At 44.3% G+C, this 27734-nt stretch overlaps 2 protein-coding genes across 4 annotated transcripts in view; both read left to right on the top strand.

The window, feature by feature from the left end:
* The window catches only part of cbfa2t2 (CBFA2/RUNX1 partner transcriptional co-repressor 2), a 60761-nt gene extending 36110 nt beyond the window's left edge, over positions 1-24651 (top strand). For 2 of the 3 annotated variants that reach the window (XM_088390650.1, XM_088390652.1), the window contains 10 exons: positions 15974-16144; positions 16331-16572; positions 16650-16739; positions 19032-19216; positions 19296-19549; positions 20926-21011; positions 21268-21454; positions 22944-23012; positions 23093-23283; positions 23357-24651. In XM_088390650.1, coding sequence (XP_088246776.1) covers positions 16000-16144; positions 16331-16572; positions 16650-16739; positions 19032-19216; positions 19296-19549; positions 20926-21011; positions 21268-21454; positions 22944-23012; positions 23093-23283; positions 23357-23683 — 1776 coding nt within the window. In that variant the 5' untranslated portion in view covers positions 15974-15999 and the 3' untranslated portion in view covers positions 23684-24651. Of the gene's footprint in view, positions 1-7094; positions 7460-15973; positions 16145-16330; positions 16573-16649; positions 16740-19031; positions 19217-19295; positions 19550-20925; positions 21012-21267; positions 21455-22943; positions 23013-23092; positions 23284-23356 lie in introns of those variants that run through there. The other variant, XM_088390651.1, reaches the window with a different exon arrangement.
* A 697-nt stretch (positions 24652-25348) lies between these two features.
* Positions 25349-27724, top strand: LOC148391019 (cell division cycle-associated protein 7-like). Its single transcript, XM_088390661.1, has 8 exons — positions 25349-25574; positions 25864-26127; positions 26231-26323; positions 26449-26592; positions 26666-26806; positions 27100-27249; positions 27332-27468; positions 27627-27724. The coding sequence occupies exons 1-8, from the start codon at positions 25467-25469 to the stop codon at positions 27670-27672; spliced, it is 1083 nt and encodes a 360-aa protein (XP_088246787.1). The 5' UTR covers positions 25349-25466; the 3' UTR covers positions 27673-27724.
* The last annotated feature ends 10 nt before the right edge of the window (positions 27725-27734 follow it).

Here is a 27734-nt window from a genome sequence, read left to right as displayed (position 1 = left end):
TGAGAATTCTTGGCTAACGCTCTTATGGAGTTTCCCATTGTATGTTGTCACTTTGGGTTGGGGACTTCTCTGCTTGCTCTGCTTTTTCCTAAATACGCTGTTGTCCGACTTGTGGCACAAAGCGGTACTACAGTAAAGACAACGTAACACCAAATGTGATCTCGTTGAAAGAAAACTTCCTTTGAAAATCCATGAAATAGAGGGGGGTACCCTGTATTGTTGTTTTACCAACCCAGTTTGGGTTGTGGATCCCATTTTGTGAACCACTGGTTTAAAGGGATCGGGGTTGAGGAGTTTGAGGGGTGGACTTTGGCGTCTGACTGCGTACTTGGCCTCCCTGTTTGGAAACTTTAGGAGAAGATGCAGCCAAGAGAGCGTGTGACCCCGCCGCTCATAAAAAAATTGAAGCACACATCCAGCCACTCTCTCGCTCACACTTTCACACTCACTTGCACTCGCCGCTCAACTCTCCCCAGCACAAAAATACCTGCGCCTCTTGTATTGACCGATCTCTGTCATTGGCGTATGGGCACATGGTAGCCACCCCCGCCTCCCCATACGAGTGTAACAGGAGATCTGAGGATTTTTCGTGGGTGAGTAGGTGGGTCAGGCCTTACTTAAACTAATGGCTCCCAGCAGTGTTGAATAGCCAGACACGCTGGAGCCGAGGCCTGAGGTTTTGGAATGCCACCGGGCTCAATGCCTGCCTTTCATCGGCATCGAGTCGGCGGAGGAGGAAAAAGTGAGGGAGAGAGAGAGCGAGAGAGAGAAAGAAGGGGGGAGGAGGAACCCTTTTGGTATGGGTGATATATGAAGCTAGCTGAAATAGAGGGGACAATAGATGGGGGGGGTGAAGAGAACCCGAGCAGGGAGAGGCGTGATAGGGCTAGTTGATGTCAGGAGGGGCTAAAGCACCAGTTGGCTGGGAACCCCCAACGATCAGCCCCTCATTTGTTTCTAATGCCTTTAGGGTGGGCAGCAAATGAGTCTCAAGAGAATTTAGCCAGAAACAGAGCCTGTCGTCAAACTATCCGTTTATCCATCTACTCGTTTTGAAGAGCACTTGTCTTCATTAAGGTTGCGAGTGAGCTGGTGCCTCTGCCAGCTGAGTTTTGGCGGGAGAAGTGGGACATCCATCCATTCATCTTCTATAGACGAGTTTGGCTTTTTTCCCACAATGCATTGCCGGCAGACATACCGTATTTTTCGGACTAAAAGTCGCTCCGGAATATCGGTCGGTTAGCCATAGAATGTACAGTAACGTGAAAAAAACATATATAAGTCGCTCCGGAGTGTAAATCGCATTTTGGGGGAAATTTACTCGACAAAATCCAACACCAAGAACAGACATGAACGAGAAACAACAGGCTAAACGATAGATATGCTAACGTGACATAAACACAAATGAAGAGCGTGTGTGTGTGTGGAAAAACATGAAATGCGAATGACCTCCGAAAGTAGCACGATGCGGTAATGCCTGCTAATGTGTGCTATGGAAACAAGGCCGATGGCGAGTCATTATGATCTGTTTCCCAGTAAAACGTCACACAATTGGCAGCGCTTACAATGAGCGAAGTAGCCTCAAGTCTAACCAGACCGAACAGCTTTGACACGTCATTAAACTTCACAGCGGGAGTTTGACTTTAGAAAGGCTACCTTGTCGGCCAGTTCCTTCAAATAGTAGTAAATATGGCAATCTAATTGCGTTTTGGGACTGTAGTTGGATCGAGATTACCGAATCCACCACAGAGGCATCTGAAATGCTTTTTTTTTAATTGCCATTGTTTCATTCTTTTGTAGAAAATGTTGCCATGCCATCACCTCAACATAATGGGATGTTAAATGGCTTGTGGTTGCTGTTTTTTTTTTCCCCTGTTATACAACATTGCGTCAAATATTTACTCCTGGAAGAAGTTAGAGGTGATGTGTTGTTCCTTATGTGGTTATTTCGCGAAACAACGCCAATTATCATTTAAAATGACTCATTTCACAAGCTGTGCTTTACATCAGAGGTTCAAAATACAGTACAGATGAAAATGCTTTTAGTCGTTCTTCTCAGAGGATAAAGAATATATGACTAGGATTATCCTTTTGTCCGTCTACATGTTGTTGATGCACCACTTAGGACAAAATGTTGTCTAGGAAAACATTGAAAACGGAATTATTTTTCTTACATTACAAAAACGTCGTATCTAAACAGGGGTGTGTAGATTTCCTACAGCTATTGTACATAGAGACACGTATAAATGACTCCCGCAGGCGTTTTCAGCCACAAGGCTAAGAAAAGGCATGTGTGAATCCACTGAGCCAGGCTGCTTACCAGAACTGCTTTGTGGTTTCTCAACTGCTCTTTAACTCAAAGTGCAGGAGGAAGAATAGATTTTAAATGAGCGTCTTTATTTCGGGGAAGCACATTCCTTTCCCGCGTCGTTTGGGAGACGAACAGTCAAATCTGTTTTGTATTTACGCCACCTATCATTCATTCACTTCATCCCTTAGCGATAACCCCCCCTAAAGAAAATAAAAAAAAATCCTCTTATTTAATCTCTTCTTATTTTTCCTTTACAGTAAATGGACCTCTGGACTATTAGGGGCCCTTAAAAGTGATGTGTCCCTATTAGATAAACACACTGTAGAGGAAGTAATGGATAAATATGTGCAAGATCAGACAGAGTAATCTGTGGCTGCATCAGATTAGCCAACATTGAGATAGTGGTGGGAGGAAAGCATTGCCGGTAAGGTGGTTAAAGCGAATCAAAAGGGGCACTAATGAAGAGGTTGGATCTGAAAAAAATCTAACAAATGTGTCGTTTTATCAGTAGAGCCGGAACGTCCGGGAAAAAGAGGCAAGCGGGAATGTTTTATGATCCACGTGACACTTAATGTGACGACTCAATTACTGATAAACATTGCCGGACTGCGCCATTGCGCCGATTTTAGATGGATGTTTCTTGCTTGAACGAGGAAATGTTTTGCTAGTGAAGTTTGTGATTAGGAATTGTCAATGACCTCATCGGCTAATGGAACATTTGTTTGGTTTCTAAAGAATTACTGGCAATGGGCATTTTATCTTTTTCCTCAATAAGTAACTCATTATAAAATATTTATTTAAATTTGTCGAACTTAACAGAAATTATTTGAAAGTACTATAATCATTTTTATATATTTGTGATAATTATAATTATATCCTGTATACTGCAGTTATTATATTATGATTTTTATGAATATTTATTGACATATATTCCTTTGCTTTTATTTTTTTCCTCAATAAGTAACTCATTATAAAATATTTATTTAAATTTGTCGAACTTAACAGAAATTATTTGAAAGTACTATAATCATTTTTATATATTTGTGATAATTATAATTATATCCTGTATACTGCAGTTATTATATTATGATTTTTATGAATATTTATTGACATATATTCCTTTGCTTGCTGTATAGTGATGAAAACACCAATCTTAAAAAAAAAACTTCCCCCAAAAGTTGATTTTATGTTGAGTGGGAAGTGCTAAAACTAAAAAAAAACAGTGGCTGGAATAAGAATCAAGAATGGCACCCTAGCAGCTTTATTTGAGCCCATAAAAATCTCTGTCATCATTTTAAAGCCATTTGGCCGCTATTCTCTCGGTTAAATCCCATTTCTCAAAGGAGAAAAAAAAAATACCCAAGAGAAATGCTGTCTGGAAGAAATAAGCACGGTGACACAGTGGTTAGCACGTCCGCCTCACATTGCATGTTCTAAGCCTAACCTTCGGCTCCAGCGCACTTGCAACCCTCGTAAGGCACGGATGATGAATGAATGAATATTATCCCTAGGTATTATCCTGTGATGTGGGATGTGTTAGGAGTGATTGAAGACTCACGATTTGTCGGAGGAGTTACTGTTATGTGTGTGGTGTGCCGTCTTAGTCATCTTGCATGAACAACAGAACAGTAAGAACACACATGTCAATTTTCTCCTTTTCGTGTGGGGCCTCTTACAATTTAAAAACGGGTTAAAATGTTAAAATCGGCATGTGTATAAAATCAAGCTGTTTTGGTTGCATTTACAAGCAATCCTTGTGGTGAGTCACTGGGTGTGCTGCAGGAACATCAGGTTTGCATTTAGACAAAATCGCTTACTAATATGCCCACTGTCTTAAATTCAGCATTTTTCATCTTCAGCACTACTCCTTTTTTCTTTTGCTGATTTAGATCCTTGTACAAAAAGTTCCGCCAAAAAAACGAACAGACATTACACGTGTTTTCTCTCTCGGCGTCCGCCTGTATTGCTGATGAGGCCCGCGAGGGAGTTTTTTTATGGGCCGTTATGTTGCATTCCTCGGCTGTTGATTAAATTACAAACCACTAATGGAGATGTCAATGCAAGACCACGGGAGCATGGAAATAAAAATTCAAATAATGTTTTTAAAAGGGCCTTTGAAAACAGTCCAGTCGTGAGCAAAGATGTTATATTCATCCAGTGTGACTACAGCCGGTTGACAACGGTTCACAGGGTAGCCATATAAACATACGTGTGTGTGTGTGTGTTCCATATATTTTTTAAAAATCAATTTAATTTATATTTATGTATATATTTATATATACATAAAATGGTAATTCGAATTGAGTTGCGAATTCCCCATATAAAACGATAGGTGAATTATTTATTTGCAGTATACACAATAAAATAACAAAAATACACACACAAAAAAAAAATCTCATATGTATGGAAAAATTTCAAAGACTCATGGAGGGAAGTTGGCCATTTTTGTTTTGAGCAGCTATTTTGGCCTTTTACGTTGATAAACTCTCCGACAAGGGAATTCACCCTAATATGGCGAAATCAGAAGTAGTTTTATTGAACACGTGCTCAATGCTTAATTGTCAATTTTTATTTATCTAAACTTTCTTGGGTGAGCATAGTGTCAAATTTTGATCGTTTCAAAATTTGCTGCTAAAAAGGGCATCTTTTTTGTTACTTATTTGCCATTGTGTCTTCTTTTCATTTCAATAGGGCTGTGTTCACTTCCAATCCCACTGTATTTCCATAATGCTCATTTCCTCAGATCCCCTACTGCCTCTTTTTCTTCAGTCCTTTCTTAAAAAAGGAGGGGGAAGAAAATGCTGTTTACATTTTCTAAAAGGGGAAAATTGGAGAAGGGAGCGTGTGAACTGAAACAGATGCCGCACACACTCTCTTGTTCTGTCTTCATCTGGCTGCACACACATGTACACAATGGCAAACAGCTGCGACGCCAGGAAGACGACCCAGCGCAAGATTGCCTGAATGTAACATGCGTTGTGATTGCTCTTGCTTTTTTTTTGGGGGGGGGGCTGAATCAAAAAGGTTCTTGGTTTAAGTGGAAAGTACGCTGGAATTGGTCCAAATTGGGGCAGCTGGAGAGGTGACAAGTTGTAATATTGACAAATTCAGTATTGATGGTAAAACCAAGAGTTCAAAAAGGAATATATAATAATATAATTAATTAATATATTAGATACTTACAGTATTTTGTAATATTGTTACCAGTGGCGACTACAAGTCAAAATTTGTTGCAAAAATAAAGATGGCTGTTTTATTTTTCAAGAATAATCAGGTATCCGAGTGGTATATGGTATGTAATATCGCCAGTTTTCTGAAGCTGAGGCGTGATTGGTTGTGAACTGAGACCTGGCAACTATGATGTCATTTTCAGTCGACGGCAAGCAGCAAAATGGCTGCTTAACTCATATTCCACAAGCACATTATTAATCAAAATTCAGAGAAGTGGCAAGTTCCATTTTCTACCTCAACTTCCATGGCCATAGTTTGTTGGAGTTCTTGTTTAAACAGTCACAACTTGACCTTGCTTGCCTTCATGCATGAACAATCCCAGGCACTACAGTAGCTTTAAGTCCTTTCACATCAGATGGAAGGCCTTCCTCATTGGCGCATCACTGACCCCCCCCCCCCCCCTCCATCCCATCCCCGTTGTCTCCCGCTGCCCTCACCGCCTCCCTCATCCTCCCTCCTGCTCGCCGCCACCTGGCGCTGCCTCTGAGCCTGCTGGCTGACCAGATGCACTCTGAATGGAGGAGAGGAGGCGAGGCCAGGTTATTACGGATGATTATTCACACAAATTCAGTTTTTTAATGTGTGTGCCAAACAGTACTTGCAGGTTCACGGGGACACCTGGTTGTTACACCAAACAGGAAGTGGAGCGTGTCCGGGGGGAATGTGTGTGTGTCTGTTCTAGTTCATCCCTGACGTGTTTGATGGGGTTTAGGTCAAGGGTTCTTCCAAGCTCTACTCTGAAGAGTTTCTTCCCAAGACAAATAAATCCCTCAAAGTTAGGAGAGGACATGTGGCAGACAACTACAGCACTTTGCTCCAGTGCTCCATTTCCCTTACTGTCTTCAGTCTCCTGGCAAATAAAATAAGTAAAGGAAAAAATAGAAGAAAAGGACGACAACCTCGTTGTGGTCTGCAGGACTCTACAATCTCCACTTTGCTCTCGTGCAAATGTACTTCGCTGTGGTCTGATGATTGAATAATTGACTATCGTAGTACCCGCAAAGCCCTTCCACATTGCCCGTGTCATTGAAACCGGTCCACGTTGTACTGTAAAAGTAGAGTGGGGGTCTCCTAAATAGCCGCCATTTATCACCACCTGCATTGTCTGCTTGTGCGCATAAATCAGCCGGCGATTTAAGTTTAACTTGAGCGGGGTGGGGTGGGGTGGGTTCAGGCTCCTCAAGTGTCCCCCACCCCATCCTCGGATCAACACAATAGCTTGACTGCATTAAGGGCTGAGACAAAGGGTATCGGTGAGAGACAAAAAGGAGGCGGGGGCCGGGGCGGGCATTCACATGCATGCAGATGCGCACACTTTTGTCACCCTTGGCACGGCCTCTTGTTTAGCCTTTAGGTGCCAAAGCAATTAGTTATGTTAATTGCAGGGTCCATCTCAGTGAATGAAGGCACTACTGGATGCTTGCTTGGCCAGCAGCCATACTGTGAGGAGAAGGAGGAGAGAGGAGTGGGCTTGGTGATGTCACACACGGTGGGAAATTGAGGGCGAGGCTTAAGGCACAGGAGGCAGGGTCTGCGTGACTCGGGTGCGAGGAAGCTCAGAAGCTGCAAGCGCGCATGCAGTGGAGGAAGTACAGTCGAGTGGACGTGACCAAGACGAAAAGGCACACGTAGAAGAGAGAGAGAGAGAGAGAAGAGAGAGAGAGAGAGAGAGAGAGAGAGAGAGAGAGAGAGAGAGAGAGGGGGGACGTGAACGCACCACAGCACTGAACGCATGTGTGTGCGTGTCGCTCCATCTGGGTGCCATCTGTGTCTTCACATTTGCGGGAATGCAAACACACGCGTGACACATGCGGGAGAGGCAAAAAAGCAGCGGATAAGAGCGAAAAAGAAGCCACAAGTGCAGCTTTTGGACGGTCTCTGCAGGAATTCAGACGTGTGGACTCTACTAGAGAGGAGGTAGGAGCAAAACAGCATCCACATGCGTGTGTTTGTGGTTTTCATGTGTATATGTTGCTTTTAAGTCCCTTGTGCCGCCTGCAACGTGCAGATGGTGTAGCCTCATCCTGTCCTCTTTATCCCCCATCCTTGTCCTCTGACCTAATGAGGAATTAATGTAAAGCACAACACAATCTGTTGCTACCTGGTGTCCGCTTTGTTCGAAAAGAAACAATCCCTCTATACAGGAAAGAATGTAAATGAATTGAATCGATAACTGACTAGAATTTGTAAGTGACATTTGAACAGGCAGCCGCAGAGGAGTAATAATAAGGCAGTGAAATGGGAAACGTAATAAGAATGTGTCTGGGGTGTTCAAATAATTCATACAATTCAATTTAATGACAACTAATTATTGCATTAAATACGAGGTTTTGAATGACACGTGATGGACCATAGGGGAATAATTTTGCCTGGGAGGCGAGTCTTATCACATAGAAACAACTGTAGAACAGAGAAGTTTCACCTTCCATGATGCGACTTGAAAAATAATAAATGAATAATAAATAAAAATGATGTTCAAATAAAGATCAAACTGGCGTACAAAAGAACTGAGAGAAGAACAAGTTGCTCGATTAAATTTTCACGTTGAATATGTGGGTCGGATGCAGACAGGGAAATTATTGCCTGTCCTGGGAGACAAATTTATTCACCTAAAGCAAAAAAAAAAAGACCCATTGTGCAACCATATAAAGAAAAGAAACAAAAAGAAATACGTGCTATTTGGTATTGTGTTGGGGTCTGCATCTGAGAGGAGAGTCTTGATGTACTTGTTACAAATCAAACACCCAACAGTCTTGATTGTCATGGGAGAGAAAGCAAGCAAACAAGAAAAGTGCTTCGTTGTCATTTCCTCCCAAATAGCCATCACTTTTATTTTCCACGTGGCAAGCGGAGCTGAAGAAATCAGATGCATCTGTTGTATGGTGTCCAGGACATATGGACACGGAGCGGCTAGGGAATCCACACTGTGTGCATCTTATGCATCAAGCTGTTACACAACAGGGATGATGTGTTTTTGCCAAAACATTTAAGGTTGGTTGTTCTTTCTTGCATGGGACAGAGGAGATTGTGTGTGTTGGAAGGGCATCGGAGTGGGTGGAAGTTAGATAGTGAAAACACAGAAGAGACCTGGCTAGCGTCACACCGGGCCTGTTCAGTGAGGAGATAGGAGCGACAAACTGTCGGCCAAAACAGAGACCCCCGTCTGGTCTGCTGGTCAGCGTCAACCTCGTGACAGCATCGGTCGCTGTGTGGAAAAGCAGGACAGGACAAATGACTAATGCAAATATATCGTCATATTCTCAACTCAGAGGAGGTAATCGTGTCGTTTTTGGAGATTTGAGATCTTCCATGAAATGCATCTGCGTCCTGTAAGGTTCTCATTAGACTGCACAGGTGTACTATTGTTTTGTATTGTTGAAGTCGTGCCACGTTCCTTGTGGCCAAGGCACAAAATAAACCTTTCCAATTATCAAAAGAGCTGATCTTAGCACCCCCCTGCCACCCACCATCCTTTTTTTTTCTCTTATTTACGCAGCGTGGAGCAGCTGCTTTAGAAGTGGGGATGCAGGAAGTACTCTATTAGTTCCAGTGGCAAGGTCTGTGATATCTGACCCCCGAGGATGGCGATTGGAGGGTGTGGCTAATGGGGGCTGGGGGGTCACTAGCGTGACGCAAAAACGGCCTCGTCACATCATAATGGCCACAGACGGTGGGGTTGAAGTGATGGTGTGTCATCTGACAACCTCGTGACCCTTAGCCGCCCCCACGACTGCCACCCGGTGACCCGGGAAATGTTGTTATGGTCTGAAGGAAAAGTTGTAGCGGCAACTCGGACAACTCTGTTGATCTCCCGGAGGTGTCTTCTACTTCCCAGTTTGACTTGTTTGAGATGTCTGATGATGACATTTTTTTCTATGCATATGTAAATTAACATTTATCAAGAGTAGTTCCAGGCTTAGAATGGGCTCCTTTGACACAAGGGTGGCATTGGGTTAATAGCAGTTCAAAAGGGGCCAGCACTTTTATGTCAAGCATGTTAGATGATTAAGAGTTTTAAGAGTCCCACTTGAGGATGTGCAAAAAAAAAAAACAGCCTTGTGCAGGTTCTGATAAAACTACCACAAAGTTAGCATCCGGGCTAATCCTCCTACAAAAGAATGCTGATCGGCCTGCAATCGTCTCGGGTGGATTTGTGGGATTGACACACCTGTACTCTCACTAATCTAAGCCTTGCAAGGACACACTGAGTGTGTGTGTGTGGGGGGGGGTCTCGGTCACAGACTTAAACAACACAGAAGAATGCAAGGTATTCAAATGAACAGTTTGCATGTATGTAGATAACACATCCCTATCATTCATGCTCATCCTCCCCAGATGTATCTTTTTTTTTTTTTCCGGCTAATATTCCGGAGCACAGCTGGCCTCTTTGTTTCACTTATCTGTCTTTCCCAGCGGCGTACAGCTGGGCTCCGCTCGCCCACCCGTCTTTTCACCTAGGGGCTGCATTACTTAAGGCTTGGCCTCAAGTTTTCGTTTTTTTCCTCCAGCGGGAAGCTTCTGTCCGTAATTGTGGCCCCGGATGAATGTCAGAGAAGAAATGGAAGGTTATGTGATTGTGTAAAGTAGGTCAGGGGAGTTTTGGGTAAACATCTTTAGCCTGACCCACGTGGTGATGGCGACATCTGGTCCAGCCCCAATTCTGGGACCGTGCGGTCCCCTGACACGCCGTTTGATCTAGGTCAGCCGCCACGTTTTCTCTTCTGCTTTATGAAATACTTTGGAGAACCCGTGCGTGTGTGTACAATTCTGTTTTTGGTTTAAGTGGATTTTCTAGCTTTAAAACTGCACAGGAATGCACTTCATGCTCATTTTTGGGTGAGCAAAGAAAAGCTACGTTTCCAATTTCGAATGCTGGCTCACATGAATGATAATTGATAGGCAGGATAATCAATTAGCAACAGAGAGGTGAGAAGGCTAGTAACCAGATAGGCAGTTAATCCATTACCTTAAGTGTGTGCGTGCGTACGTGTGTGCGTGTGCACACACACACACACACACGTGTGTGACAAAGGCAACAGACATCACCTGGTGTTTGTAGCCAATACGCACAAACACACAGACACACACACATTAAATTTACTGCCATCACTGGAATCCCAAGCCACAACTCTGTGATTGGATGGTTGCTGACAGATGTAAAAGTGATTGATCGTCTGGTTAAAGATGCAGCTTTCCATTTCCAGATTTCCAGCCATCCATTTTCTTATTACTTATTATGTCGGCATTTTTAGTCCATCCCAGCTGGCGTTCGCCGAGAGAAGTAGGATCAACAGTCAGTCACTGGGCAAATATAGACAAACAAGCATTCACACTTGTCCCAAGGACAAATCCAGAGCCTTCAAGTGTAAGGCAGATGTCCTAACGCGCCGCTTGCCATTATTTCCATGGGCAACTTTACCTTACTTACTCGATCTGCCAATAGTGTGAAAGTGTTTCCCCAAAGTCGGTGATGATGTGTTGATGGGTGCACTACCACAAATCCAAGATCCCCAAATTGAGCATAACCAAAACCCCAAAATGTCTTTAACAGCGGTTTGGGTTTTTTCAGGCAATTGCATGCTAGTGAAGTTGTTTTGCTTCTTTGACTTTTTCACCTACAACCAGTGATTTTATTTTTTGCACAGAAAAGAATCTCTGGATCCTTAGAATATTATATTTCCATTAAACAGAAATGATAACTGTGTTATGGATGTGATTTGGGGAAAAAAAGCACATTCAACAAAAGACCCGCTAACGACCCAGGCTAAACTTAGCTCCTCCGTGACGTGCAGAGATTTGGTGGCAGTCGCGCAACTTGCTTAACAAGGAGCACTTTGTCCGATAAAGTTAGTCAAAAGATTCTCTGAGAAAAAAAGAAAAGGCCTCGGGCTATTTATTGACACTCCCAGTTGACATTTACTGTCAAACTAAACATAAAAAGAATGATACCTTGCGTATTTAAAATAACCACATAGCTTGCCTTAACCATATTGGGGTTTACCTTTTCTAACCATAGCGTGGCTTACCAAAATCCGGTCTCTACCAGCTCTGACCTCATTTGCAGCAGTACCGAACAATCCGCTTCCAGAACGACATCACTGTGCTTTTTTTTTTTTTTTTTTTTGCTCCCCTTTTTTTTTTTTTACTCTAATGGATACCGTCTGTATGCCTCGCCAGTGGCCTCTCGCAGTTCCTCTCCCACTAAGTACAATTCCATCCCCTGATTCCTTTTCTTTCCACAATATGCGGCACGCTGCATTACAGCTGTGTTTTTCTAATCATCCCACCGAGCGACGAGGTTACGCCAGGGCTTCTCCTCGCTCCAGGAACACATCTGTGCTTTCTCACATAGAAGTCACACTAACATTTTTATCCTGACTCATTGTCCTTCACCTCACTTTGCCTTTATCCTCCCCTTAGTCCTCTTTGATTTCCTATCCTCTGGCGCAGCCCAATACTTTTCTCACCTTAAATATCTCGGCAGTACCGCAAGTCCGGCGGCTCTTACCCCTCCCTGGGCCTGAGTGAAGAGAGCGGCATGTTGACGTTGGGCTTGCGCCAAATATGTAGTCGATGGCGCAGGAAGGCGGTTGGCGGAGCCAAGAAAAACAGCCTGGCTCGGAGTCCGACAGCCATGCTTGTCTTTCTGATGAAACCCAATGAAAACAGTATGTTCTAGCCTTGTTCCTGAACTGAGCCCCGCCTGCTCTTCATCTGCCTCTCCCTGCTCGTACCTAACCAACAAACCTTCTTCAGTCTCAGTCGTGACAGCCATGTTTATGACCAATATGTTTTTTGACACTGGGTCTTTTAAAAAAAGAAAATACTGGGCACATTGACCAGGCGCCTCTTTCAGGTAGGGTTGTTTTAAAAATGCACAAAAGCTGGTCGAACATTTTGGAGTTGTGTGGTTCAGTGGGTAATAGCGCAAATTTCAAACACGGTAATCAGGATCCAAATTCTGCTCAGGGTTCCCAGAAAAATCGGAAAATGCCTAAAAATTAATTATCTGGCCTAGAACATTTTTCAGGGGTGGGCGTGGGCAGTGGCCCGGTGGCCCCACCTTCTAGCTCCACCTGTGCCATATAACCAATTTTTAAGTGTTTCACAAATATAGGAGTCTCGATGGTATAATGTAAAAACTTCATTGACCATTCGTAGCTCAGCCCAGATTAAAATGTCATAATAAAAAAAAAAAACGGGGATATCATCATGGTGATGAACTGTTGTACTGCATGATATGGATCTAATGTGCTAAGAGCTTTGGCCAGCTGGGACCTCCAACAGTCACCTGTGAAGGGAAACATGGGTGCTCCAATACACCCTCCCTCCACCCCAAGTGCCCCCGCCCTCCCCCTAGTGAGCACATGTAGGTTGGCTGGGTGTCGGAGGGGGAGGGTGGTGGTGTCGTGAGGCACGAGGACGACTGAATGAGAGCGAGTGGACTTAAATGCGAAGCAGACAAAGGCCGCACCTGGTCCCCGTCCGTCCATGCACAAGCGCCACAATGCGGCGCACATCTGTTCCTCTGTCGTGTGCTCCCTCTTGACCTCCACGCACACACACGTGTTGTCAACACAAGCGCGGCAAACCATTATCACTCGACAGCGCGTGGTCTTCTTGGTGTCAGGTTGTTGTTGTCATAACCTTCGCAGCCACTCAACAGGTCGAATGAATTTGCTGTTTTCAAAGGCTGTTTAGGATGTGTGTGCTGTCGCAAAGGAGACACGTGTCGCTTCTTTCAAAAAATATATGCCGCTGCCTTGACTTACAAGTGTAGATGATCTCATTTTATTTTTATCCAAAAAGTTGTTGGTTTTGCAGATTTGAGAATTGTTATTTTACCAGAAGTGCAATAAAATGTGTCCTCCCGAGTGCTTCGGTGATGTCACTGATAAATGAGTGGGGCCTGCGTTACGTCTCTTCTCACCTCATCTCCAAAAGGCGGTCAAGAGATAGCAACTCACACATAAAACACACTTTGAAAGTTAACTTTGGAGTGAAACCATCAGCGTGATAAATCCTGCACATTTGTTTTCGTCTCGTCATGTCATATATCTGAACTCCCGTGCTGCCCTAAATTAACATTTAAATGGAGCAGTCGCGGGACTGTTTTTTTTCCGCCTCGTTCGCAATCATCAGCCACCGAGGCAATTACATGTTTTAACGCGCACGTGCATCACCTGAACCTGAACAAACAAGCAGCACCTGGCTAGCAACCAAGAGACAGATGTGCCCTATAGGTTGCTGTGGTAACAATCATTAGGAAACCACGTAAGCCTAAGCAACCTTATACAAAACACTCCTGATGACTTTCGCTTTGCGAACTGGGTTGCTTGCCAGCCACATTAAGTCACGCAACCGTGCAGGCTCACCTTACATCTGAGCCCCCCCCCTTGTTGTCTTAACCAATTTTCAAAATGTGACAGACCCAACACGAAATAGTAGTAGAAGAAGAAATGGAGAATCTTTAGAGACATCAAATGTCAGTATGTGCGTTCTCCGGTTTAATAAGTGTCGTGTGTTCTCAGTGTTGACACGAAGGCCATATGCTTCATTGATTGTGTTATTGAGATGTCAGTCTAATTTCCTGACCATACGCAAGTGTGTCTCCGTGTGTGCGCTGCAGGCTGCACCCTGCTGTGCACTGGCACCGCAGATACGGTAGATACATGCGTGTGTGTCCGTCCTTCCTGCTCCCCTTGTTGGTGAACAGGTGGACAGGAGGGAGCGGTGGCAGCCAAGGCACAGTGGGTAGTCGGAGAAGAAGCAGGCTGAACAGTCAAAGATGTTGCATGTGCGCGACAGATGGGCAGCACGAGGGGGAGGGGGGGGGGGGGGGGGGCGAGGCACGAATATGGATTCCACAAGCTTGTGCAGACATATTTTTGTATAGCATCATATTCGAGTTGCCTTGTGCTGCTGAATGATGGATGGATGGATGGATGGATGGATGGATGGATGGATGGATGGATGGATGGATGGATGGATGGATGGATGGATGGATGGATGGATGGATGGATGGATGGATGGATGGATGGATGGATGGATGGATGGATGGATGGATGGATGGATGGATGGATGGATGGACACTATTATGTCATCATATATTCATACTACGGACATATTGTAGGAAATTTGTATATGAAACTATTTGTGCATTTTTTATCAAATTTGTTTTAAAAGTAATGTTTACTTTATCTGATTATTCAAATTAATTTTAGACCACAACTAAAACTTGAAATGACAACACTCTATTCATTTCGAATATTCAAAATGTAATATTGCATCTAATTAGCTATTGTAGTTACTGTATATATGTATATATGTGTTAATACGTATAGCATTTCTATATCACATCAATCTTTATAATAATAACTATCGTTTCAGGGCTCTACTTAAACTATCCCGAATGGGTAAAGTTGTGTGTTACAGACTTTGGAGGTTGAAATCCCAAAGCCCACGTGAGAGTCTAACTCTGCCTCCATTGTTATGCGTGGCCCGCTCTCATCTTAAGGCCTCCATCTTTATAAACTTGGGAACCTGTTGCACAGGGCCGTGCAGAGTTCATCGGCCGTAAAAGAGACATAAAGAGCTCCATTGATGACGAGGCCACTCGGAAAGAGCATGAAACCGTATTTAAAAGGCCTTCTCCGAGGATGAACTTCGACCCCGCCGGGCCTTGCGTGTCTATTAATCGGCCTTTCTTGGAGCACTTAAAAAAGTCTGATCCACTCCAAATGGAGATACTGGTGGTTGAGGAGGGGGTACGTCGCCTCCATGGAGCCGCAGGAAACAAAGGCATCCCCTTATGCCGCATAAATGACACCCCCGGCCGGTACCCAAACAAGCCCCATGCCCCCTTATCTGGTGGTCTCATTCAGCGGCCGTGGCATATTGAAAAGTTGCATTTAACATTCAAAAGCTTTGACGATCTTGTTAGTAAAGCGTGAAATAGTCCCGGCCCCCTTTCTCTCTTTTCTTTCTTGCCCCCCCACCCCATCCCCCTTCTTGGCCGCAACACTCAATGAAGGGGCATTCTTCCAGGCGCACAATAGCATTCTTTAACATTTCTTCTGTTAGTGATCTGAATGGTCGAGAGCGAGGGGCTAAACTTTAGACATCTGGCTCTTTGATGGGAGGTTGGGGGGGTTAATGCCGGAGCATATGACGAGAAGTGAAGCTTTTTGTGGGCTTTTTACTCTCACCAATAATGTTCCAATTTGACATGGGACGTATGTTCTTTTACAGAAAAGTACTTCAAGAAATAAAATTATAATATACATTAACAACAAATAACTTGTTAAACCAAAACTGTCATAGTGTCTATATTTGTGTAAAAAAAAAAAAAAAGAAACAGGATTGAAGGCAACTTGTCAACTTTGCATAGGAAATGGATCTTTTATCTAAGTTTGGCCTCCTCTTTTGCAGACAGTGGAGAGAAGAAGAGCCCTGCCATGCCCGGTTCTCCTGTGGATGCTAAGACTCATTCCAGATCAGCTCCCAGTAGCAGCAGCAGCAGCAGTGCCGCCATCATCATGCCCCCCCTGCCCTCCATCAACCCCAGCGGCCCCCGCCTGGCCTCCTTCTCCACCACCGCATGTACGTCTTTTGATTTTTAAAAGCGTCAGAAATGTTCCAGTAGACAGAAGTCAAAGAGTCAAGTGCATGAACTGCAAAACAAATGAAAAACATTTCATTGTTATATCTGTCACTATATCGCCGACGTGGATTTATAGTACAAAAATAATCATTTCAATGTTCTCTTTGCGGCTGTCTTCTTCGCAGTGACCAACGGCAACCACCATTCGCCGCCGACACTCAACGCCGTGCCGTCGCCGCCGCAGCGCTACAGCAACGGACCTTCGTCGTCGTCGTCATCTTCGCTGGCCAACCAGCAGTTGCCAGCCACGTGCGGCGCGCGGCAGCTGAGCAAGCTCAAACGCTTCCTGACCACGCTGCAGCAGTTCGGCAACGATATCTCGCCGGAGATCGGCGATAGCGTCCGTAGTTTAGTGCTGGCTCTGGTGGTAAGCATTGCAAAAAAGAAAAGATTTGCGACATGGATCTTTTATCCATGAGACTGATTGTCTCTTTCTGTTTGTAGAACTCAACAGTGACCATCGAGGAGTTTCACTCGCGGCTTCAGGAGGCCACCAACTTCCCCTTGAGGCCGTTTGTTATTCCTTTCCTCAAGGTAAAACATTCAAGTTCGACCTTCTCGCTCGTAAAATATGTCTTTGTTTTTAACACGACTATTTAATTGCTTTGGTGTTATTAGAAAACATGAGCCTGGCACTCCAAGTTCATCTTGACCTTTTCTGTGCCTTATAGGCCACAGCAGTAGGAACACCTGCACAATCTGATGACATATTTTGGAGTTATTCTGTTTAGACATGACCGGTTCTTACTTTTTTTTTTTATACATTGATGAATATTTAAATATTAAATACAATAAAATGAATTTTAAAAATTGTTTATTAATAACTAATCAAATTATTATAAAATGACATCTGTGTGGTCCCTATTGTAATTTAAGAAATTATTCTTTATTTAAAAATTACTTTTTAATTTTTTAATTAAAATGAAAACGGTGGTTACGTTATTTACTTACGATAAAATATATTTTTGTAAATTTTTGTAAATAATTGTAAAATGTTGATTAGAAAATAAGAATGATACTGTTAATATGATACAATAGTATAGGTCACAACCTTTGAACCTGCGATGCACTTGTGCACTATTGCAAAGTGTGGTTTCTACGTACTTATTGAAGTGCGCGCCATTACTCTTCTTATCTGCTGCCTTTTCAATTCATGACAGCAGTGGAGTGGATGCGCACGACCCCGTGACGCTTTGAACTTAGCAAACGCTTCCTCAAAATGCTTTCACCATCATGACCTAATGCGCAACAGATGACGTCGTGTGTTTAACGGCGCCCCCGAGAACCCCATTTTGTAACCGAGAGACGTCTCTTGGAGTGTATACTTTTCTATTTAGGATCTCCCCTTTCGGTCCCACAAGCAGCCTGTAAATCTTCCCGCGGCGGCTCTTTTCTCTACGCATTTACCTCTCACTCACCTCCATCTGTCTGTCCTGAGAGGAGAAAACTCCGTTGCTTTTGCTAATTTATGACAGAAAGTGGGGGGGGGCACAACTTCATTCTCGAAGGAGAAGGGAGACTTTTTGGTGGGCAAAGGGAACGGGGAGGCGGAGGGAATAGAAAGTCGGAAGTGTGAAACATGCCTATAAAGTCTTGCCTTCCACCCCCCTTTTTTTTTTTTTTTATGGGCTCTGAGCGCCGCTGTCCCGTGAAGAGCGCTCAGCTGCCGAGGCGCCGCCGATCTTGCATCCGCCACGCCAAAAAAAAAAAAAAAAAGGAGAGAGCCTCTTCTCAAATATCCACTGGTTAGGGGCCCGGCCCGGGGGTGAGGGCCAGACCACCCCTTTTTTCTTTCTGTGCTTTCAACTTTGTGGGAACCGTTTGGGGAAGACCCCTTTTTGTGATCCCAGTCCATAAAAACAAGGCAGACCTTCAGAGTCCAATTTTGGGATGGACTTGAACAGGGTTTTGCCCTCATACATGGAGAGAAAAAAAGCACATCCAATGTTTTTACTCTCTTTAATGCTTTCCTAACGTTTATTGCACCAACGCACAAAAATAAAAATGGACAAGCACTAGCAATAGATGAAAAATGTAAAATGTTAAGAAAATTATACAATTCATGAAATTATGAGACAAATAAATGTTAATTATGAAGTTAACTTTTATTTTAATAACTTGGGTAAGCATTAGATAAAAAGTGAAAAATGTCTATCTATTGTCTTTTCATCTATGAATAATCAAGCAGCAATTAGCAAGTAGAGAAAAAACACAATTAATAATTTCATTGTTTTACTGTATAATGGACTAGTAATTGCCTAGTTTAATTGTTCAAATCGTAAAAATACCACAAACAATCATCTCGAAACAGTTAAACATTACGAAAGTCATTTTACAATATAATCCTCCATTCCAGATAAGATTTACAGATGATGTCAACATCGTTCCTTGGCAAATCTGGTGTACATTTGGGGTAATAATGGCCATATGAAGAAGTGGTCACGTTGTTTGTGCAAACCTCCGCCGTGATGGTTTGAAAATGCTTTGCAAAATGAAAAAAAAAAAGGACAACTCTTGGCTTTTATTTACTCAGCAGAGAGAGGAAGTGGGGTAATTGCAAGCACACCAGCGTCTGCTTCTAATTAAAGACAAGGAAGAAAAAGGGAAAAAAAGAGAAATGTTGAGGACAGGATGGAGACAGAGAAGTTCTCAAAAGAAAAAAAAATCCCAAGTGGGGTAGAAGAGTTTGTTGTAAAATGTTTCCAAGATTGTGTGTCAACGTGCATGGCTGTGCTGTGACTCAGCACCCAAAGTCGAGTAATGGATTTTTGTTGTATTTGTTGCTTTAGTTGCAACTAAGCAGATTTCTTCTTTTGTAATCTCCAGGCGAACCTACCCCTGCTACAAAGGGAGCTGCTTCACTGCGCACGTGCGGCCAAGCAGACCCCGGCCCAGTACCTGTCCCAGCACGAGCACCTCCTGCTCAGCACCACCATTGCCTCCTCTCCAGACTCCTCCGAGCTCCTCATGGAACCTTCTGACGCCGCCGTTAAGCGGCCCAGCCCGGGCAGGTGAGCTCGAATAACCGAATTTAAGACCGCCCGCGATTCAGCGGAAGCCCGTCTGACCGCACCCGCTAATGACTTTCAGGGTCAAGGAGAACGGCTTCCACGAACGGCCGCCCGTGGCCATGGAGCCAGCCGCCAAACGCATTTGCACCATCAGCCCGGCTCCCCGACACAGCCCCGCGCACCCGCTGCCGCTCAACGCCCAGCTGCACCCGACGCCGCCGCCCCTGCAGCATTACGCCCTGGACGACATTGCCGCGCCGCACATCCTGCACCGCGAGCACAGTCAGCGCATGTTAGAGCTACGAGAGCTCAAAGAGCGACCCAGGCTGCCAGGTAATTAATTCATAGCATCAACTACTTTGTGGAAATAAATGATGAATTTAGCAATCTATTCTTAAACTGTAGCACCCTCAAAAAGACAGTAAAAAACTGAGTTTGCATTTTCACTCCCGGAGGCAGCACTTCATCACCAAGCGAGCCGCACGCTAACTAGTATGTGAAGCCGTTGCGTACGCAAAAATATTCGACAGCAGGAAACGTTGTGCCTGCCAAAAATAAAATGCTTCACCCTTCGTGAGGGTTTTTTTTTTTCTTTGAGGTGCACTGGATAGCTTGCTTGATGAAGGGTGGTCTCCTGTGTTTGCTTAATGGCGCCCCCATGAATCGGTACTCAGTGTATCGTCGGCGTGCCACGTATAAACAGAGGTGCGCTGTCCGTGAGCGGCTGGATGGACTCTGGTGTATATCTGCCCTCTGTTTCAGGGGGCTTGTCAGCTCTCTTTGGAAATGGCTGCAGTCCTCTCACACACACACTCAAACACACCTTGATATGCTTTTGGTGGAGGTGCTGTGTTTATGAGGTCTTAGTCCCTTGTCTCACAGTCTCCCGCCCGCCTGCCGCCACTTAACTGGAGACACATACACACTATTCCACACACACGCATGGCTTTGAACTGATGAATGCTGATGAGAACCAGGAGGTCGAGGCGAGCCACCATTCTTCTTCTCAGCACGCCCAGTGTGCATGCGGCTTCTTGTCGGCTGTTTGTTTCTGCATTTTACCAAGATTGGCGCTTTCCTACATCTTTGTTGTGTGCATATGTGTACGTGTCGTGCGCACATGTGTTTTTTTATGATCGCAAACAGCACGCGGCTGGTTGTGTTTAAATATCAGAGCCACTGCATTCAGCCTAAGTGTCTCCCTACTGGAATGCCGGGAGATCCGCAAGGGGAGGGTGCCAGCGGAGACATTTGGCGTGTGTGTGTGAGTGTGTGTTTGACAGCTGACTTCCAGATGTGCTCCGGCTCCGGGTGCCGAAGGTCTGTTTTGCATCACGGGGCTTCTCTTTTCCTCTTCATTTCAGCTATTTCTCGTCCTTCTTCTTGCTCATTTTTTTCCCCCAAATCAATAGTAGTGTCATGTGCAAAAAAAACGGACGAAAAATAAAACTGTGTATTTATTACGCGCCATGTGAGGACACTGCTGTCATGTTACAGATTGGAAGGATGATGGGGTTTTTTTGCATGAAGAAGGATGTTTAATAATTTATTGGTTTCATTTGTGTGTGTGTGTGTATGTGTGTATGTGTGTGTGTGTGTGTGTGTGTGTGTGTGTGTGTGTGTGTGTGTGTGTGTGTGTGTGTGTGTGTGTGTGTGTGTGTGTGTGTGTGTGTGTGTGTGTGTGTGTGTGTGTGTGTGTTTTTAATCAGGCACTAACGGGGGCTACCGCGAGGAGCCGGTGGACCACAGGCTGACTGACAGAGAGTGGGCTGATGAATGGAGGCATCTGGATCACGTAAGTGTCCTTTGTGTCTTCTCTGAGAGCTGCATCAACACATATTTTCAGATCATGAGTGTTTTTCATTATCCTGACATAAATACTACAAACTATATCAAGTATACAACTGAATAAGAAAAAGAAATCCTTGGTCAACTGCCAGATTTTATTTCCAATGAAGTAGAAAATGTACACAATATACAAAATGAAGTTTCCTTGATTGACAAATTCTAGAGAAATGAAATAAAGGCTGACTCAACATTGTCGTGTCCAGGTGCTGAATTCCATCGTGGATATGGTGGAAAAGACGCGGCGGTCGGTGAGCGTCTTGCGGCGGTGCCAAGAGTCGGATCGCGAGGAGCTCAACTACTGGAGGCGGCGCTCCAGCGAGCAGGAGGATGCTCGCAAAGGTGGCTTGGCACCCTTCTCCAAAACGCACAGCCCTCACTCTGCAGAGTCTGGTGAGGATTTTGTTCAAATCATCAAAACATTGATTGTTGTTTACTTCAGGCATTGGTCGTCTGTCGTGTTTCGTCGTACTACGAGCCGAGGAATTTGCAGAAAATAGCCGCTTCAAACTAAAATAGGATTCTCTTATGATTGACATGTCCACCCAATTTCATTTGAATCGAGGACACGAGTGTGGGAACGAGTTTTTTTTTTTTTAATGTTCCAAGAATCGTCAAAGTCAAAACTTTGGCGCCATGCTCTTCCCACATTTGATGGCATAGGCAAAAAAAAATCTTGGCAATTTAAAAGTGCCCATCTGTTTGGGACACCTGCTTTCAATTGGGACTCATTTGGGCAAATTGCCTAGTAGGAGTGCATTAAACTACAACCTTGGAATTTATCCGAAATGGCTGCTTCAAACCAAAATGAGTGACCGCCTGTTCCATTTCAGGCACGGGTCCTTGTAAAGTTGAGACTTTTTCGTGCATTCGCTTATAATATAGAAAAGCCCACCCAATTTTGTGTGAATCAGTGGAATAAAACATTACAAGGGATGCTACTATGTCTTTTGGGGGCTCAAGTTTTACCCCCCTCAAATACGTACATTGTGACCAGGATACCTACGTACATGCTCTTGCAATAAATGGTGAGTTTTTGGGCATCTTAACATACCCCAAAACAACAATCCCAAGGGGGATAAAAAGGTCAAGAAAGAGCAATACCGATTCAGTACAGGACTGACACTGCCCTCTAGTGGAGGCAGGAAGAACTCCGCTTCAGCTGTGCCCTGCCAGGCTAGCCTTGGATTGTCCCCCGCTGGGCCACAGTCACATTCACAGGTGCCAGGACTGGCCTGGGCCATATCGGCCACAGAAGGGCCATCCTGCGGGCTCAGCGAGACAAAGCTGGCCAACGTGCACAAGTACCATCTGGGCCCCCGCACAGCCGGGAAGACAGCCCTGCCGTCCGAGAAAAAGAAAAATATATAAAAAATATCAACAAAGACTGCATGGTCGCAGAAGAGCAAGACTATGACATCATTAAATATTGCAGGCTTACCTGATGTTGTGGTTTGTGATGCAGAACGTATCGAATGACACACTGTGAGATGAAGGTGATTTGCAGGCAGATAGAGAGATGCAAGTAGACACAGAATGTTGACACAGCTTGTAGGCCCGCCTCCCCACCGTCCAAGCCAAACACATTCCTCTCAGAGGCTTTCAGATCTCACATGTGACGACCATAAACAACAATTCTGCTGCGTCTCCAAAGCAGATATGAGAACCCCGTTTTGCATCGCTTCCAAAGTAAAGGGTGGGGAACCTCTGCTATTGGAAGCCATAAATGGGATTTAGAAAAAAAATGCGGCAAAAATAGTCAGCTGCATTGAAAGTCACATCATGAGCAATCTGCAGGATCATATGGCGCAAAACTCAACATGGCTCAGTAAACCACTGTGAAAGGAATACTCACACACTAACCCTCTATATCTCTCTGCAGAGTCTCAGCGAGACTTTGCCCCACGACCTGGCTCGGCATACGTCACAGACGAGATCTGGAGGAAAGCAGGTGAGAAATCGCTACAAGGATCGCCTGTCGTTTGCCGTCCCCGTAAGCTAACCGAACAGCGTCGCTCTTTCCGTGCGCAGAGGAGGCGGTGAACGAGGTGAAGAGGCAGGCCATGGACGAGGTGCAGAAGGCGGTGGCCGAGGCCGAGCAAAAAGCTTTTGAGATGATCACAACCGAGCGGGCCAAGATGGAAAAGACGCTGGCCGACGCCAAGAGGAAGGCTCAGGAGGATGCCATCATGGTTATCAATGAGCAAGAGGATTCCAGTGAGGTGAGCCCACATATAAATTTTTCCGCAGTCAGCCTAGTTTCTTACTAACACGCCGTCCTGTGTTTTCTCACAGTGCTGCTGGAACTGCGGTCGCAAAGCCAGTGAGACGTGCAGCGGCTGCAACGCGGCGCGCTACTGCGGCTCCTTCTGCCAGCACAAAGACTGGGAGCGGCACCACCTCATCTGCAGCCCCGGACTTCAAGCTCAGCCCAAACCCGTGTCCGCCATCTCCGCTGCTAGGGTGGCGGCGGCCGCCGCCGCCGGAGTGTCCCCCACGGTGCTCACGACCTCCGATGTCGCGACCTCCGCATCCAGTCCTGGCGGGGAAAAGGTTCCGGTGGCGTCTCGCTCGTCCACCCCTTCGACCCCAGCCTCAGCGCCTGAGACTAATGGACATTAGGAGGAAGATGGTGGCTGAACTTTTTATTCAGAGTCACTCCAGAATAGCAGATGTTCAACCCTAACCCCCATTGACTCGCCTTGGACCAACAGATCCCCATGACAGATGGAAACTTGTTTATAGTGACCCCCTCCCCTCAAAAAAAAAAAAACCTCAAGATGATGACCCATCTCCGGTGGCAGGGTGAAAATGATTATAAAACGAGAGATTAAAAATAATGTACACTTTTCTTGAAGCAGCTTTCCTTTCCACTAATTTTTGTGTATACATTTAAAACAGTGGCAGGTGGGTTACGTGTAATAAAACCAGCCATGAAGATTTAGTGGTGTAGACAAAATGCAGATTGTGTGAATGTGTCAAGTTTTTTTTTCTTTCTTGCCAAGCAATATAATTACACAAAGCGTTCAGGTATTAAACTGTTTCCGTACCACCAAAGTTAATTTTAATGAGGACCTGAGGAAAACAGACAGAATGATGTTTCCACCAAGTTAGTACACTTTGGTTTACTTCCCCAAGGTTGGCTTCGGAGATGCACACACTAGCCTCTCCCTTTCATACACAACTCTAGCTGCCGTGCAACACAGCTGTAGCTTACATGTGTTCAATAACTCCATACACAGCAGACCAACAATCGGGTTAGTCCTTCACTTTATTGGTGGGCCCTTAAAAGGCAGATGATTTTGGCACACGGTGTCATTGTTGTAGCAGCTCGGCAAAAAATCCCGGTGACAACTCCTCACGCAGCACAGACAGATCTCAGGAGATAAACTCACACAACTTCATGTCCAATGTTGTACTAGCTACTACTATACACACTTGCTCTCGTTTGTTGTAAGAGTTTGTAAAAAAAGAATTATGCTGTTATTTTCTTTTATTTGCCCTGTTTGTCCTTTTAAAGAATTGGTACAAGTCACATGACAAAAGTTATATTGACGCAAGGTACAAAATAAAGAAATAGAGCTACTGAAGATGTTTTTTTTTTTTAATTGTTGCTATGGTTTGTATTTTAATTGGCTTACATTGTATACCACTCCGGTTCTTCCAATGTTTACAGCTCTTCTCCAGCCCTTCCTCACTGATCTTTTCAGCTATCTTTTGGTAAAAGAAACTGGAAATTGCATGTACACAACAATCCCTACATGTTTCTACAAATTCTAGACAACCTGAGCTGGGAATTGAACCTGAGACCTGTGAGGTAGGAACCCCAACCATAATTCCACCATGCCCCCCCACGTGAAGGTTGAAATAATAATTCCACAATTAGATCTGTGGATTATACTATATGTACATTACATCATTGTGATAAGAGAGACTTTAAAATCAGAATATCTGAAATTAACACAAAATCTGACAGTAAAGTAATGAAGTCAACCAACTCAAAACTGGCAAAACAGACAAATGTCTAGAACTCACCACAAGGTGGCAATAAACCGCACAATTGCGACCTACGGAACGCAGGGAGGGTTCAAAAGTACGGCGTCACGAAATAACCACGGCGTCACGAAATAAAACCTAAACTACAACAGAAATATATTAAAAATACAAGTTGTTTTGTCTGTTTAAATCCCCTAGGTGAAATGACGCGGGTGGAGATTTTAAGCAGTGTGATAGTGCTCGCGCTACCCTTAAGGGGAAAAAGAGCACTCAATCGTCTTAATTGGCAAGCAACGTTACCTGCGGCACTTCCTGTTTCGTCATAATTAAAATGGTGTCACAAACGTCGCGTCGTTAAACGCTCTTTGGCTTTTGTTGTTGGGATTTTAACCACCAGAAGGTTTTAGGGATGTTGCACCTCACAAAGGAACTGGCTGAAATTTTTGCTGAAGACTCTGACAGTGGAAAAACGTTTTACGGCTTTTGTGAAGATGAACTGAGCGACCCCTGTGACAAGGTGCACCATTTTATGTTCATAGACTTCATGTTCATTTTATTGTGAGTGTTTGCGTGTGGTTGTCTTCCTTTATGGAATTGCTGTTTTTGCTCGTCTTACTTTTGACTGACAGATGAAAAGGTAGTATGTGTGGCCACGGAGTCAAACCAAAATGTGAGCAGAGCACAAACATGGTGTGGTCATAGTTAGAAAAAAATAGAACAATTATAACACCTTTAAGTTGTTGTATAATATAATATGGTGCTTCAGTGGTGCATTGAAATGAAACTTGTTTGCTTCTCCCATGCAGAATAGTGACCTGGAAGATGAATATGAAGGTCAAAATGGAGACCAGCCTTCTTGTGTTACCTCCAAGCAACAGATTGCCAAAACGTCAAAAACCTTCAGGTTGAGGGTGGCTCTCCATTCGTCTCTGACTGACCACAATTCCGATGATGATTGTGTTTGTGATGATGATAATGATGCCGGAGAGGAGGAAGAGGGTACCCAAAAGAGTCAGTCAGACTCTTTCCTGGTGAAGAGAGAGCGAAACATCAGGGCAAACAAAGCCATGGTAAAGTCCTTCACTTCACTTACAATTGAGCAGAAATTTAGAAGTCGCTGCAGCTAGACTTAAAAAGAATCTGCTGTGTTTAATTTGCTCTCTGCTACAATAGTTGGCTCAGCTGATGGCGGACCTGCAGAAGATGTCTGGAAGCACCAGTCTTCTGAAAAAACAAGAAGTAAAGCAGCCCAGTGAAAAAATATCTGTGAGTAGACAAAGAAGAAATACTATTGTATCCTTTGTGAAGACAATTATGAATTATGCAAGTGTATCTAACATGAGGGCCAGTGAGTGTTTTTCAGTGATGTGTGTGTACAAACCTGCCTACAGCATCCACCTCGCATGATACGGAAGTCCAGGAAGAACCCGGAGCAGGTGTCCCGCCGACGGACTCGCTCCATGGGCCGATGCGAGGACCTTTGTGGCGCACGAGAGGATGAGCTCGAGCTCAGCTTGGAAGAAGAGCTTCTGGAGGTAGTTTCTCTTGTCTTGATAGTGTCTGCAAATTTTAGCACGTTCATATTATGTAATTTACATTGGTTTCCAGGTGCGGCGAGCTCCGCGGCGACATAGCACCCCACGGTCCAATCCCAACCCTCACGTGATCCGGCCCGTGGACGACATCACAGAGGATGAACTTCAACTGGTGGCCAACCACATGACAGACAAAATCTACAACAGAGTCACCGTAGGTTCACGCTAGAGGTGTCAAAATTAATCGATTAGTCAACAGTAAATCGATTATCAAATTAATAACCCCGTAATGGTCTTAATCAACAAACACCAAATGAATAAAAATGATTGCTTAAATAAAAGTAATCTGCGGATTTTTTTAATATTTTAATGCAAGTAATCTTTTTTAAAATTTCATTTAAGATGTTATTTAAATTTTATTTTTTTGTATTCTACCACTTTCAGGATGTTTTGCATTGGACGTGCAGTATACGTATTAATGGAGCTTTTTCTTTTTTTTCTTTTCAGGGCTCCACGTGCCACCAATGTCGGCAAAAGACGGTTGACACAAAGACATGCTGCCGGAGCGAGGGCTGCCGAGGTATCCAGGGCCAGTTCTGCGGGCCGTGTCTGAGGAACCGATACGGAGAGGATGTCAAGAAGGCGTTGCTGGATCCGGTTAGACCCTCCAACATAACATTGACTTTCATATATAAAAGTCCTAAACTGTTGAAGTCATTATTTGTGTACGCACACTCAGGAATGGCAGTGCCCTCCCTGCCGAGGCATTTGCAACTGCAGCTTCTGCCGGCAACGAGAAGGCCGCTGCCCCACCGGCATCCTGTTCCCTCTTGCGCAATATCACGGCTTCTCGGACGTGCACTCCTACCTCAGCAGGTACCTTTCATCAATTAAGGTTAACGATGGTACAGATATGTTTTGTAGGCTATGAAGTGGATGCTGTGATTTAGTTTGCGGGACAGTCACATTTTGTTTTGTGTTTATGACTGGGAACTCTAACTTAAAATGTGTAACACAAACATCTCATCTTTCAGTCTCTGCAACAAACTGAAGAGTGATGGTGACGACTTAGACATGTGAACTTGGGAATGATTATTTTAGTTTTTAACAAATAAAGTTTTTTTTTCTTTTATGGTTGAGTT

Source organism: Syngnathus floridae, chromosome 11 (genome assembly GCF_059516105.1).
Source record: "Syngnathus floridae isolate MCC-2025c chromosome 11, RoL_Sflo_1.0, whole genome shotgun sequence".
NCBI classification, from domain to species: Eukaryota; Metazoa; Chordata; class Actinopteri; order Syngnathiformes; family Syngnathidae; genus Syngnathus; species Syngnathus floridae.
The sequence above is the reverse complement of the archived record's forward strand: the minus strand, read 5'-3'. Positions and strand labels throughout refer to the sequence as shown.

Excerpts from the sequence above, each read along its gene's own strand:
- LOC148391019 (XM_088390661.1), top strand. The coding sequence starts at position 25,467 with ATGTTGCACCTCACAAAGGAACTGGCTGAAATTTTTGCTGAAGACTCT. Across the intron at positions 26,128-26,230 it reads TCAGGGCAAACAAAGCCATG|TTGGCTCAGCTGATGGCGGA; the intron begins GTAAAGTCCTTC and ends CTGCTACAATAG. Across the intron at positions 26,593-26,665 it reads TGGAAGAAGAGCTTCTGGAG|GTGCGGCGAGCTCCGCGGCG; the intron begins GTAGTTTCTCTT and ends ATTGGTTTCCAG.